This window comes from Telmatherina bonti (genome assembly GCF_933228915.1).
Source record: "Telmatherina bonti genome assembly, chromosome: 13".
NCBI classification, from domain to species: Eukaryota; Metazoa; Chordata; class Actinopteri; order Atheriniformes; family Telmatherinidae; genus Telmatherina; species Telmatherina bonti.
The window spans coordinates 14099960-14113541 of NC_136611.1; the positions used below are offsets into that span (position 1 = coordinate 14099960).

The following is a 13582-nucleotide window of genomic DNA, read 5'->3' on the forward strand; positions in this document are numbered from 1 at the left end:
AGCGTTTGATTGCTGGTTAAGACAGGAACGCTCATTTATGATAAAGTCGAATCACACTAATGAACAGTTGGTGAAAAGCTGCTTATTTTCGAACAAATACAGCACAGAAATGTAGGTCAGACGCAATGAAAGTAGCAGCAAGATATGATATGATGCACATAAAGTGATGCTACCTCCACTGAGGCTTTTCAAGGATCAGGCAAGCTGTTCCAACATGAAATCCTGAGCAGATGCAATTAAAACCCAGGTCCAAAGTTAGAAGGGGATTTTTAACTTTTCAGCAAATGCACTCTCGCTTGCTTTGCCTTGCCGACGAGATCGCAATGTGCTGTCACATCCCCCCCAGAGGCTGGGGTAAATGTCTGTGTGTAGTGTAAGTAAAAGCCAGCTTCATGATCAAACAACATCAGCCACGGTGCAGTGGCTTTTGGGAAATGGGTTTCATTTCAGAAACTTACAAGAAAAGCCAGCTACTCATCTAAAGCAGATTTTTTTTTTTTTTTAACTCCAGTATATTCTCCTTAAAATACCCTCACAGCACATTGTTACCAAGAGCTGAAGAAAGTAAGGTTTTATACGCGTTCTTCAGGAACAGGGCATAAAGATAAGCATTAAGCACTATTCAATTTGTTCACTATGTCTTCGCGGCATCACTACACAGTCAGTCAGGGAGTAAGATTAGAAGGTGTGAATTGTGTTTCCTCCACTCCTACAAAAATAGGTGTCTGGTTTGTGGTTTCTTTCAATAAGTCTGACTCTTTGAGCTGCACTTCAAATAACTATCATCCAGGGCTGAAAAACTTCCCAAACCTCTGATAAAGATGGCTTTTGAATTGTGAAATACTTACCGCACCATGGTCTTAAGAAACCAGGGCCTGTTGGCGATGGAGGGCACAGCCTCATCCATCAGAGGATGCATCTTGATGAAGTTGAGTGTGTCATCGGGGAACTCGTTGGATACCTTGTATCGCTCCATGGATGGCGTGCCGGCACAGCTGCCAGGTCTTCAGATGGAGGGAAGGAAGGGGAAAGAAAGGAGGAGGAGGAGGAGGAAAATTTGGGGGGAAAAGTACAAAAAGAAAATCATATTATTAGAAGCCAGTAAAGGAAAGTAAGGTTGAGATCCTTAAAATGAATAAGAGTGAGGGTCACGGGGAAGCTGGAGCCTATCCCAGCATCATAAGGCGAGGTCGCCAGTCAATCCCAGGGCCAATGCAAAGAAATAAACCACCATTCTCGCTCACACTCACTCCTAATTAGAGCCAATTAGCCTAATACACATGTCTTGGATGGTGGGAAGAAGCCGGGGTAACCACGGAGAACGTGCAGGCTCCACACAGAAATGCCACTGTACAACCCTCCCATGACTGAACTTTCATACTAAAATGTTTTGGTCCAATCGGAGGACTTGATGTCTTCGTTCGTCCAGACTCAGGATAAGGCAGTGTCACATTCTACCTATCTCATCCTTTAACAGTGAGCTGGTGAGTTCCTTGTAAAAGAGAAGCTTCTTTTGATAGCAAATCCCCTGTGCAGACATGTCACTTCCAAGAGCTTGTAAAACCTTTTTACAGCGTGGTCTTTGATACCCCTTCACACCACATAATTGACTGGTTGACCCAGAAATATTAGCCAGCTTGCCACTTTGTGCCTGACACTGTCAGTGTGTAAAAATCAAACCTTAAATTACACATACATGCATGCTCTTAGTTTCTAAAGAAAAGATTATAGTTCTCTGATGCAGTGATGTGTAGCCAAGAAAAGCCTTTATGTGCATCCCACGCATATTGTTATTGTTTGTGTAACAGAACTGAAAGAAACTTTATTAAAAAAAAAGTAATTTCTTTTAGTTCTTTTAAAAACTTGCTCTTTTAAGACAACATCAAGCTCCACTGGATCAACTTTTGATGAAAAAATTGATTATAAAACATTCTTTTCCACAACTGAAGTTTCTATTATTATCCAAGACAAGTGTGAGTTAACTCTTTCTGACATAAAGTTGACCCTCAGTCGCTGCTTGTCAGTATGTTGGGTTTGTGCATAAGGACAGCATGAACAGAAACAGACATTTCTTAAATACAAAAATCTGCAAATGATTCAGCATGAGAGTCTAACACATGGAGGAACAGTCTGGTGCAGGACCAGACCTTGGTGGCATTGTTACAAGTCTCCGTCTGCCTGCTTGCAGATAAAAAGGTCTGAACACATTAGAGGCTGGAAATAAAATCAATCCCATCAATTACAGCAAGATTAACAGCAGGTATATCAGGATGTTGTTGCTCATAAACAAGTCATTACCTTCTAATTGAAAAACAAAATTGAAACTTACAAATATGCACGCAGTGACGCAATGCATGAGATGAGTACAGTACGGCATCTCTACTGGTGCAGTATCACAACCTTAGGATATACAGGAATACACACACAAACGCACACATACACACAGAGATACCACTTACAACTATCATGTCCCAGATCTCTGTAGTAAATCTGTTTGTTTTTTTTTTTTACTTGAGGAAAGAAGAGCAGTTCTTAGCCCACTAATTAGAGAGCAATAGATAGGAGATTGATCAGGTTGTGGAATTAGCCCGCCATCTGTAAAATGATGTCATGCTTCATTTGTCGATGCTTATGCAACTACATGTGGAGAAGTGGTGCGGTAATGGGTGCAAGTTTGAAAAAAGATGGCATGTATGTGAGTGTGACTGCTCAACGTGATGGAGGATGTTAAATCTCTTACTGAAAAAAAAAAGTGGGGCTATGAGTGAGAATAAAGACAAGAAGAGAGAGACGTGTGGATTTAATGTGTTTGTTTGTACAAATGATCTGCATATGTACCTTGGCTTGGGAACCCTCTCCTCAGGAAATGGCGTCCAGGTGGAATCTGGGGATTTCTGCTCTTTGAAACGGCCTGTGAACGTCTTGGCCACCTCTGCCATGTCATAGGCACACACTGCCGAACCTGGAATACTGCCAAGACACGAAACCACACAGAAATACTGCATAAACAATCCTGTTGACCTAACATTTCAAAGGAGGACTCTCATCAAGAGACAGAAACATGATTTATAATCCTTTTTTACAACAGTTACACCTCCTAATGATGACTTCTTTTATAACTTGCATGTTTTAAACGTTAACAGTATCAATTATTCTAAACAAAGCAATTATTCTTTTTTTAATAACAATTTTACTGAATGAATGGAATGAATATTTTACCGTATTATTATTGCACATAGTAACGTTTCTGTTGAAATATCTGTGCGTGTTGTGTATCGTGAGGAAACACATTCCTCCCTTGCTGGGTTTCCCCAAAAACCTCGTGGCATTAAAGTTCATCACAAGTCCACAATCGGGCTCCAAATATGGACAACAGATTATCTTGTTACTGCCCTTCATTTTCAGGGGAACAAAAATACCGATCATGTGATAGCAGCAAGTCCACAGACGTCGTTCTCTGTGTGGCATCAATGCATAGCTGATTACTGAGTCATTTCTCTGTTTTGTATGCAACTGCATTCAAAAGTAAAAAGTAAGAACTGTTTGGAGAAATGCTTTTCTCTTTCTCGGCAGGCAGGATTTCCCTGCTGTTGCATCATGGGTTAAACTCATCATGTAGACATGAGGGGGACAGAATACACAAGGGTAGTATTATAGATAGCAAGGTCAGAGAGTTGTTAATTCTTGGCTCAGCAGCTAAATGTCAGTAATTGCTGTCTGCCTTGCATTTTGACAGAAAGTTATACAGTCATATTTCTGTTTATACCAGACTGCTAACCGGGCATATAAATGGCTGGCCAGTTAGCAAGTGGCTGTGCCATTCAGCCACCCAGTCGTGCTTTCAGACAGACAATTAAGCGACACAAACTGAGTGCTGCTCGCACTCCGAATGCGCCGGCGCTAATTTCACCCCCCTGACTATGAAATGGAAAATTAATGCTAGGATCAAAACTGCTGCTTACAGAAATTTTCAGAAGCACTGCTTCATTGAGTTTTAATGTCCATTAAGCATGCTCAATTGCGTTGTCACAAGCAATTCTCTTATCTGGTGAAAAGCAGCCATAAAATAGAAAATTACAATACGTGTGAACTATCAGTGGCTTTGTGGTAATTTTCAATTTAGATAAAATGCTCCGACGGCCTGCGAGAATAGTTCTGAATATGAACAGCAAATAGGGGAATAAGATTAAAAAGCTGCAGGTCTAAAGGGCAACAAACTGTTTGACATGAGATATAAATGTTGACCTTGTAATATGTTGCCAAGAGGCACAGCAGGAAAACACACTTCTAACATTAGCAAAGGTCAGACTGTCACAACGTTAATGTGTTGAGGGTAGTACTTCAAACTGAGACAGAATATTGAAATAATAGACATACTTGAACTAATTTATGATTAAAAACAGAGCTAATATAATACTTTTTTTTTTTTTTAAAGCTTCTGGTCAGACAAGGTACCTGTTATAAGGAGTGGAGAACGTAGCCATCACTACATCCCTCCCATTGATGTGAATGACATCTGTTACGGCCTGCAGGATGTTGAAGTAGAAGTGGGAGTCACCGGGGATGGAGCAGTTCAAGCGAGACTTCAGAAACGAGGTCCACTGCTTCTCCAGGACGCGGGGTGAGCCACCTCGGTCGTTCTTACAAACCCTCGCCACCCGAGGAAACACCACCTGCAACAAGCGGCACAGTTGAAAAGTCACACTTGAATGGCCTGATGTCTTAAATCAACTGTCACTGATATCACACGTCTCACTCTCTTGCTCTGAGGCGTCTGTCAAAAGAGTACTCCGCGGATTTAGCAGTGCACCCCCACAGCGCTGTCAGACACATGATAGGCACTTTCACAAAAGAGATCATAATTGACGCTCCACAGCAAGAAATATATCAAGTGACAACACTTAAGGCATTTTATTGCTTTTTATACAGCCTCATTTTAAATCAATCTACAACTCGGAGAAATGCATATGAGTTTAACTAGTGATCCGAAAGTCTGTAAGTGTGGGTCCTAATGATGGAAAGGGTGCACAGACGAGTCACCGGCGTGGAAAATCTGCTTTTTTAGAGGTAAAGTCTGTGGTGCTTTGTCACACTTTGTCGCCTTCCATGTGAAAGGAGTTTTTTTTTAGAACAAAATGAAGTAAAAAATGTCAACTATAATGCACAAACTGACTTAAAGCTGAATATTTGTTTTGTTTTTTTGCCGTACTAATATCAGAAATGCAGAAAAGTCCCAAAGCAGATGAATGATCTTGGAAGTTTTTCATCATTAAACAATCAGACTTACCTTTACGCATTGGCCAAACTCTCTTACTGTCCATTTCTAAAACCCGTCTTGTTTGGTTTAGGATTTAATTTTAATTAGTTTGGATCGTTTTGATTTGATTTAATCCAGTGTTTTTCAACCACTGTGCCGTGAGTAATCATCAGGTGTGCCACGAGAAATGATCCAATTTCACCTAATTGGTCTAAAAAGCAGCTCTGTGCTCATCCAACCAGACCCAGGCCCAGGTAAAAGATCATAACATTCTTTTTTCTTGAGTTTATCTGATTTCTATGTAAAACACTTTGACAAGATGAATGTTATATTTTTAATATGGGCTTAAAAAAAACATTTTTGGTTTGTGTTGTGCCTTGTGATTTTATTTTCAGTGGAAAATAAAGTGTACCTTGGCTCAAAAAAGGATATCTATTTAATTACCTTCATTATACTTTATTCATTTAATTATTTGTTGTTGCTTTTTATGTACTTTTATGCTTTTGTTTCACCTGCCTTCAACGCAGAGCAGTTTGTTCAGCTGCGGCTGGTGTTAAAGCGTTAATAAATAAATTGATGATGATGACTGTGTCCAGTCTGTAGTTTACGGCTTCCATCGACCACGAACAATCCATAAAGTATCCTAAAATTAAATCCTGTGAGCCCTAACAACACAGTTTAAAAGTACAGAAGGAGAAATACTTTTTATTTTCAACTGTTACTTCGTTAATAAAGCTTTTACTTTTTCCAGTTTCTAACTTTGCTTTATTGTTGTTCAAGAAAATAATGTTTTATTTTGCATCTCTATGAACTTTCCCAATTTCATGATCAACTTTAACTTACATACAACAGTAACATTTAGAAATTAGAAATTACAATCCTGTGATCTGCACACGACACAAAATCAGAAATGTAAGAGGGAAGCTGAAATGTTACATAGCATTAATAGTTTTAATATACAATGTAAATTTAAATTCCTAACTTTGTTGTTCCTAACTTGATTATCTCATCATCAGCTGTTCTTTCCTTTCGGTTAAGTGAACTACTGCTGGTGTTGATTTGATCTTAATGACTAATGACCTAGGAAGCCAACTTTCTTTTCCTTCCTTGGTCAAAAAGTTGTGTTATTCTAAGTTACAACTTCTTATTTCCATGGTACATTTAATGTTGTGTGAACTTTGTCATAAAAAGAGCCAGTAATTAGCGCCAACACCCCAGACGGAGCACTAACTCTTCGCCTGCAACCTCACTGAATGGAACTGTTTTCTGCTGTAAGAAGCATTCCTATTGAATGAGGTCAGAAAGGTTATCATCAAATTATATTATAATAGTGACGAAATTGTTTAGTGACCTGTTTTTTTTTCAATTGTCCTGCAGAAACTTGAATTTGATTCTCTGCAGTACTCTATTATCATCCTGTTTAAACACAGACCTATTCCAATGTTTCATCGCTTTATAGCAAATTAAAGACAGAGAAGTAAAAAAGCGTGCAGATATGTTGTTTGAGTCATCACCTGGCAACAGAATAGTTTAAACTATACAGTTTAAATGAGAGCCAACACTGTAATTACATCTGTGCCATCAGATCTTGCAGCCTGTGTTGTAATTAGTTGTTGTCACAGTATACTTAACAGCTATAACTCTAACCATGACCTGAAATTGACAGTGTGAATGAGAGCAAACATGCATTTAAACCAGATCCCTCCACATACACACCCACAGACAACTGCACACACACCCTCAACCATGCACACACCACAATCTCAGCACTTCCCCACTGACCCACACACAAACATGAATCAGAGGAGCAGCAGCTAAGAAAAGCACAATAAAGCCTACACATGCCTGTTCAGCCTGAGATTATAAAAACACATTTAGCAGAAGAGGTGAAACTGACAAGCAGATGTTAAGTCATGCCAGCTCTACATGTTGCAGGTTTTTTCATACCAGTCTGTATAGCTTTGCTCAAATAAGAATATGAAGGAAAAAGTCTGATAAATGATCCACATAGATAGATGGTTCATCATTACGGGCATGTTAATATTATTGTATAGAGACACATTTATCCTTTTATATTTTCCAGATAACAACCCAACATTCAAGCTGAAGATAAGCTGCCACAATGGATTTATCAGTTTGTCATAAAGCACAGACGACTGTTTACATCGTCGGGGAAGGCCATTCTACTGTGCAGTAATGAAGAGATATCATTCACTAAATGTTAAATTGTTCTCTGCTCCATCAGTTCTCCCACCACATGCATAATTACACTGACACTTCTTTCAAAACACCCAACAGATTGAGAGGCCTGATCTGTATTCATGCGCTGTATAACACATGGCTGTCACTTCTGGCAGTGAATCCATTATTTCTGTGTTCTGTGTTACCTCGGCTCTGTTCTCCTCTCTCTTGTGTGTTTCCCTTAATTCATTCTGCAAAGTACATATTCATTTCCATAAAGCATTTTCTTCTAGCCCCTATTTAATTAAACTTTCTCAGGAATCTAAAGCCGAACTCGGGAGATTACTAAAACAGCTCTTGTCCCTCTGGTGTAATACCTGAGGAAAGCTTGTTTCTTCTTCAGCTTTTGCTTTTGTTCTTTGTCTCATTTCTTAGACACACTTGGGTGGAGTTTCTCTTGGGAAACATTGAGACGATAGGTCAAACAGGAGCACTGTGGTATGGATGTGCAATTCAAGGGATATATTTAGACTTCCAATTGGAATCTCCAGACATCTATACTTTGTTTCTGAAGCTATTCTTAGGTTCCGGACCCTGATGTGTATTGCTAACATTTTTTTGGCCACTTAACTGCTACTGAAAGCTTCCTTCCCATTATGTGATACACCCATATCCTGTTTGTTTCCCAAGGCACTTCCTGATCCTCCCGGTAAATAGGAAGTCACCTCTGATTAGAGTTCAAACAATAGCAGGAGAAGAAGGCCTGTGCTTACCTTTCCCATTGTGTTGTACTCCATAGCAATTTCCCGAAAGAAGAAATAGATGAAATCCCCATAATTGACTGCTTGGACAAAGTAGGGCTCTGAAAGAGAAGCATATAAGAATAAAACACGCGTTAAGTGACATTTTGCTGTGACAAAGCAAATCTGACACTATATTTCACAGTAAACAGCCGGAATATCTGTCATATTATGCAGAAAAACACAGACCATGAGCCTTGAGAGCCGCAATCTATCATCCATTATATCAACACAAAAAAAATGTGCTTGTGAGAAAGAGACTGATCTCTCTATTGAGCTTTGACGGACTCGTGCTTGTTTCACCCCAGAGCAGAGCAATTTCTGCAGGGGCAGTGAGGCAAAATGAATCTGCATGAAGCATTAGCATAAGTGGTTCTGCACTTACCTACCATACTGTCATTCATATGCAGAAATGTAAAGAAGACACTTGCACATTCATCATTTTCCGCCAAAATGTGAAGCATGCGTGCCGGTTTGTTTTCTCTCTTGTCAGTCAGCTTGGTGTTCTTCAACCACAGTGTTTGTCTGCCCCCAACTCACCTTTCAGCCATTTGGAGTCGTGTTTGACAGTGCGCAGAGTCGGGCTGTCACCAAGGCTGCGATAGATGACCGCATCGATCGCTAGAAAGTCCGTTACGGTGGCCGAATACAGCTTGCCATCTGGACAGGGAACACAGAAGTAGAAAGTGCAATGAGAAGGAAGGAAAGAGTTGAGGAGGAGGAAAGAATGAAGAGAAAGTCAAAAAGAAGGGAAAACAAGAGGAAAGTTGGATAAAATTAGGGGGGAAATGTGTAAAACTACTGAGAGATTCCTGTTTCCTCTGGCTAGGTACACAAACATGCTTGAAGATGACTCAGAGCTGGAATATGAAGGAATCGCACGACTGAAGAGCGCCGTTGATGGACAACAAACAGGGTGTACACACATTTAAACATGTTTTACATTTGTAATTACTCAGTCTCGCAAAGGCTCTTCAAAAGGCACCAGCACCTTGCACACACATCCAGTCTCACAGCACCAAACAAAGCTACAACCACACACTACAATGAGCACACACACACACACATGCTTCACAAATACAATGCTGTACCAGAATGACCTCAGCCTGCCTTGGTTACAACCACAGTGGAAACTCAAACAACATAATTGAAAGGATAGCAGTCGGAGAAACCCTCTTGATTACTCAGTGCTTCCAGCTCCTTCCAAGCATCTCTGCTACACATTAACTCCTCATGCTTGCCATCTACTCTTGTCATGTGCTTTGAACCAACAGCAACATCTCATCAATACTGCCATAAATCAGTTCACAGTGAATTTGGACGGGGACTGGATGTCTTTAGCAGCCTGTGGAATCTCACCCGCCAACAGAGCGCTGACTCACTTCTCTCCCGTCCATTTGTGACATATTTTAATGACATGCATACTGAAGGAAATTGAATATGAAACAAAGAGGGTGACAAAAAAGTATGATAAAAGGCAGTTACGTAGTTTTTTTTTTTTTTTCTGTCACCGCAGTTCTGTTGATGGATTTTCAAGAGCACTAATGGGTAGCAAATTCCTGATCAAGAGAAAATGTGCCAAAGTTTGTCTTTTACTACTGCATGTAACACAGACTGCCATTCCCTTTTGACATGTTGGTGGGATTTTGCCATTAGAATTAACCGCAGGGTATTAAGAAAAATATTAAATAAAACCACAACTGATCCTTCTGTCAAATACGCTCAAGTTTCCCATCTAGCTCAAAACCGTTTCGCAACTGCAGATAGCAGACAACTTGGATTACTGTTATTTCCTAATAGCAGTCAAGTTAATAGCAGTGACTAACAAACATAAGCTACTTTCGTTCATCGTGGAATGAGAGAATAAATAAATACAGGAAAGATAAACAGCCAGTTAGAGCGTACCGGCAAAGAGGGCAACATTGGCGTGCTTGGCATCGTACGGACAGCGCGCCATCCCGCTGATCTCTTCTCCCAGAGCCTCCATGGTGTCCATCTAAGGTCAAAAATGAGGTGAGAGGTTAAGATAGGGTCACATTTATGTAGTGTGGAATGTCAAATATGGCAACAGAATTAAAATAACGCTTCAGAAATGTTGGCTCCCAGTTGGAGGTGAGAATTTTGAAAAGCAAAATGTGTTCAAATGTCAGAAGAATGACAATCTCAGGGGAAAGGTGGGTAAGCCGATGATACGTTAAAGTGGTGAAATATGACAGGATTCATGATAGATAAATAAATAAATAAATAAAAAATCCCATAAAAGCTGTTATCCAGTCCACGAGTGTGTCCATCTAAACACATAACCATAGATGCCACTCTGGTGTCCCACTGAGGTCTGACAGAGCTGCACATCTGGGAGTATCTGGAAAACTGTCATGAAGAAAGATAACACAACAGACAGTTTCCACAGCAGCACATTTCACCGTATGGGTGGATACAGTTTGCTTTCCCCTTCCATCTTTTATCCTTCAGCTGCACTGATGTTAGAGAAGAGTTTTAACAATCCTCGTGACAGAACCACAACCCGTTTATTCCACTGCTTTCCCCCCACCCTGATTTCTTTAGTCTTTGCTTTTAGCAAAGGAAAAAATGGGTGTGCACAGGCCCTGAGCAGGAAATGTGAGATTTTTTTTCTTTCACAAAACCACAATGTTTTTAAATAGTAGATCATACAGTTGTGATTGGATTTTTGCAACTTTAGCTGCTTCCCTGTGTAAGCTTTGTTTCTTCTCATTTCAGGAGAAATCCTCGGTTTTATCCGCAACCTTGAAGGTTTAAAAGTTGTCTTTTAAAAGCGCTGGGAATGCTGTTTATCTGATTATGCTTCATCACTATATAGTCACATTTCTAAAAGCTATTTTGCATAATTAAGCTCTGTCTGAGAGTTATTAGTTTGCATTTGAGTGGGATGATCTTTGTAAAATGGAACTCGGGCACATTTTTCTTTAACTGTGCCCAGTTTAGCCACAGTGCGATCAGCAGAGCATGGCATACAATCAGATACGGGTGAAAGGTCACTATCATCCCACCATGGGTTGGCTTGTATCAACCAGCATGCCTCAGGACACTGTCTTGCCCTGGCTAAAGACCAGGGGCACACACAAAAACACAGACACACAATACATCCAAAGGGAAAAAAGAGCCATAGAGCACTGACCAGACGATCCGGTCAGAGATTACCACACAGTTTGCCTCCAAAGCACACAATACAAAGTCATTTTTCCTGTTCTGTCTCCGTTTCTATCTGTCATGCTCTCACTGTCCTTGCTTCCTCACTTTCTCTTGACCAACGTAGCTCGCAAAGGCTGCAAACTGCTTACTTCGCCCTTTCTGGTCTCTAAACAGGTCATTTTGTTTTCTATTCCTGTCTCGGAGGAAACGGTTATCATCTGCCCACTAAAAAGGTCACACACACACTCCGGCGCAATGCTGGAAAAGCTTGCCAGAGAAATTGTTGAGGCTGATTTGGCAGAGAAAATTACACGTGACCTTTTACAACAAACACAGAACCTCCAGCGGCAGCACATGGCTCGGTTTCTCATTTCTTCTGTTTTCTTCGGAAATGATTTAGTGGTGATACGAGGAGGCAAGCTGGACGTATAATTTTATTAAACAGGAGCGACTGTAATTATAAATTAGACTGTGTTAATCATAACAGACGTGAAAAGCTTAAGGTCAGGTGTGCCCACTGAATCAGAAAGTATAAATCACACAGGAACTTGGTTAAGCTTTAAACGTCAGCAGCTTCTGTGTCATCTACCTAACCCAAGCCCCCCCAACCAACACCTTTGAGCGACCCGCCAAATGCAATATTTAGTATTTTGCAAAACGCCAAAAGAATTCTAAAATGCTGCCACCTTGCACCGAAATATTTCTAAACATGAAGAAATGCATTATTTCAACCAACTGGGGATATTTGGTCTTTTCTTACTGTTGTGAGGCTAACATTATTGGGTTGTCAGCCCCTTTAGCAAAGAATAAAGAAGTGCTTCAACTTTGTGAAGCCATAATTCAAAATAATGGGATGAAGACAGAAGCCTTGTCGCATGTTGTGAGGCCTGCCTTAACAGTAGACTGCTCTGTGAGGATCCCCTGTATCTAACTGGATCTAATGTACACAAACCTTGGCTTGGGGTAAAGTCTATCTAGATTAATTAATTACTACAATGGCTCATTTGCGGTTTTTCCATAGGCAATATGCTAATTAATTATACAAACACAATGTGGAGACAAAACGTGCCCATCAGGAGTGTTATAATTGGTTCCAAATTCAAAACAGGGTTCAGATTTCATGGCCCTTGTTATTTTCTTAAGATTTATATACTTTATTTATTATTGCTGAAGGATTTGTTCAGTCTTGTTGAAAAAAAAAGAGTCAACTGAGCCAGTAGTTCACTTACAAACTGTTTGCTTGAGATATCTTAGTGAGGTTTATGTTTGTGCAAAGCTGTTTGAGAAGCTTGTGATGTTTGTTTTGTCCCAGTTGTTGGAGTCCAAGAGGGCTGCATCTAACAGCCACTAATGGTTCAGGCATAGTGATACATTTTTAGGTGGGGGTGATCTATGGCTTGCAGCTGGGTTCAGTCCATGCATATGTGTTTGTATGCAACCCACATTTCCACCTGCAACTTTCCCCTCCATTCACAAAGGTCAAGTACGCAAGTTTACATCTGGTCTGGATGAGGTTGTGTAAAAACCAAAAAAAGAGGGACACAACTCCATGGGAGATTAATAGTCATGGTCCATTTCTGGGCAACCTGTTTTCTGAGAACTGGACAAATGAAAGCTTTCTGTGACCACCTTTTACTAGAACTGGAAACCAGACTCTTTGCAACTATTTAAAGTAATGTGGTGATTTAATTTCATTTATCTGAATCCCTCCCTTCTATTCTTCAAGCATTCATTGCACCAATATGACAGAAACATGGCATGTACAGTCCATGTGAACGAATCATTTTAAATGTAAAAGACTTCCAAGTCCACCATTATTAAGTCCATCACCTGGGAGTCAGAGCCTCCAAGACTCCCCACTGATTCCCTCCGCTTCACCCGGCAACTGGCGATGAAACTGACTCCATTCATATATCAGCCCAGCTGGATGGGGTGTTTATTATTACAGCACAGCGAGGGAGTGACAGAGGGAGAAAGCAACAGAGGGAAGGATGGTGGAGTGGTGGGAGCGATGGAGGGGGAGAGGGAGGAATTAAGGCTGGCATAAGAAGAAGGGAGAGGAAAGGTAGGAGCAATGAGGAGAAGAAGAAATGAGTTGGGTGCTGTGTACTGCTAAGGGAGAGTTCTACATTATGCTGCCATGGCGTCTGTCTGTACCGGTAGTATCTTTTTT

At 40.5% G+C, this 13582-nt stretch overlaps 1 protein-coding gene across 2 annotated transcripts in view; it reads right to left on the reverse strand.

The window, feature by feature from the left end:
* sema6a (sema domain, transmembrane domain (TM), and cytoplasmic domain, (semaphorin) 6A) overlaps nt 1-13582 on the reverse strand; it is a 110408-nt gene that overhangs the window by 31119 nt on the left and 65707 nt on the right. For both annotated transcript variants that reach the window (XM_079251930.1, XM_079251929.1), the window contains 6 exons: nt 10144-10234; nt 8779-8898; nt 8212-8300; nt 4456-4673; nt 2839-2970; nt 849-1004 (listed from right to left, as the gene is read on the reverse strand). In XM_079251930.1, the coding sequence (XP_079108056.1) occupies nt 849-1004; nt 2839-2970; nt 4456-4673; nt 8212-8300; nt 8779-8898; nt 10144-10234 (806 nt within the window). The remainder of the gene's footprint in view (nt 1-848; nt 1005-2838; nt 2971-4455; nt 4674-8211; nt 8301-8778; nt 8899-10143; nt 10235-13582) is intronic.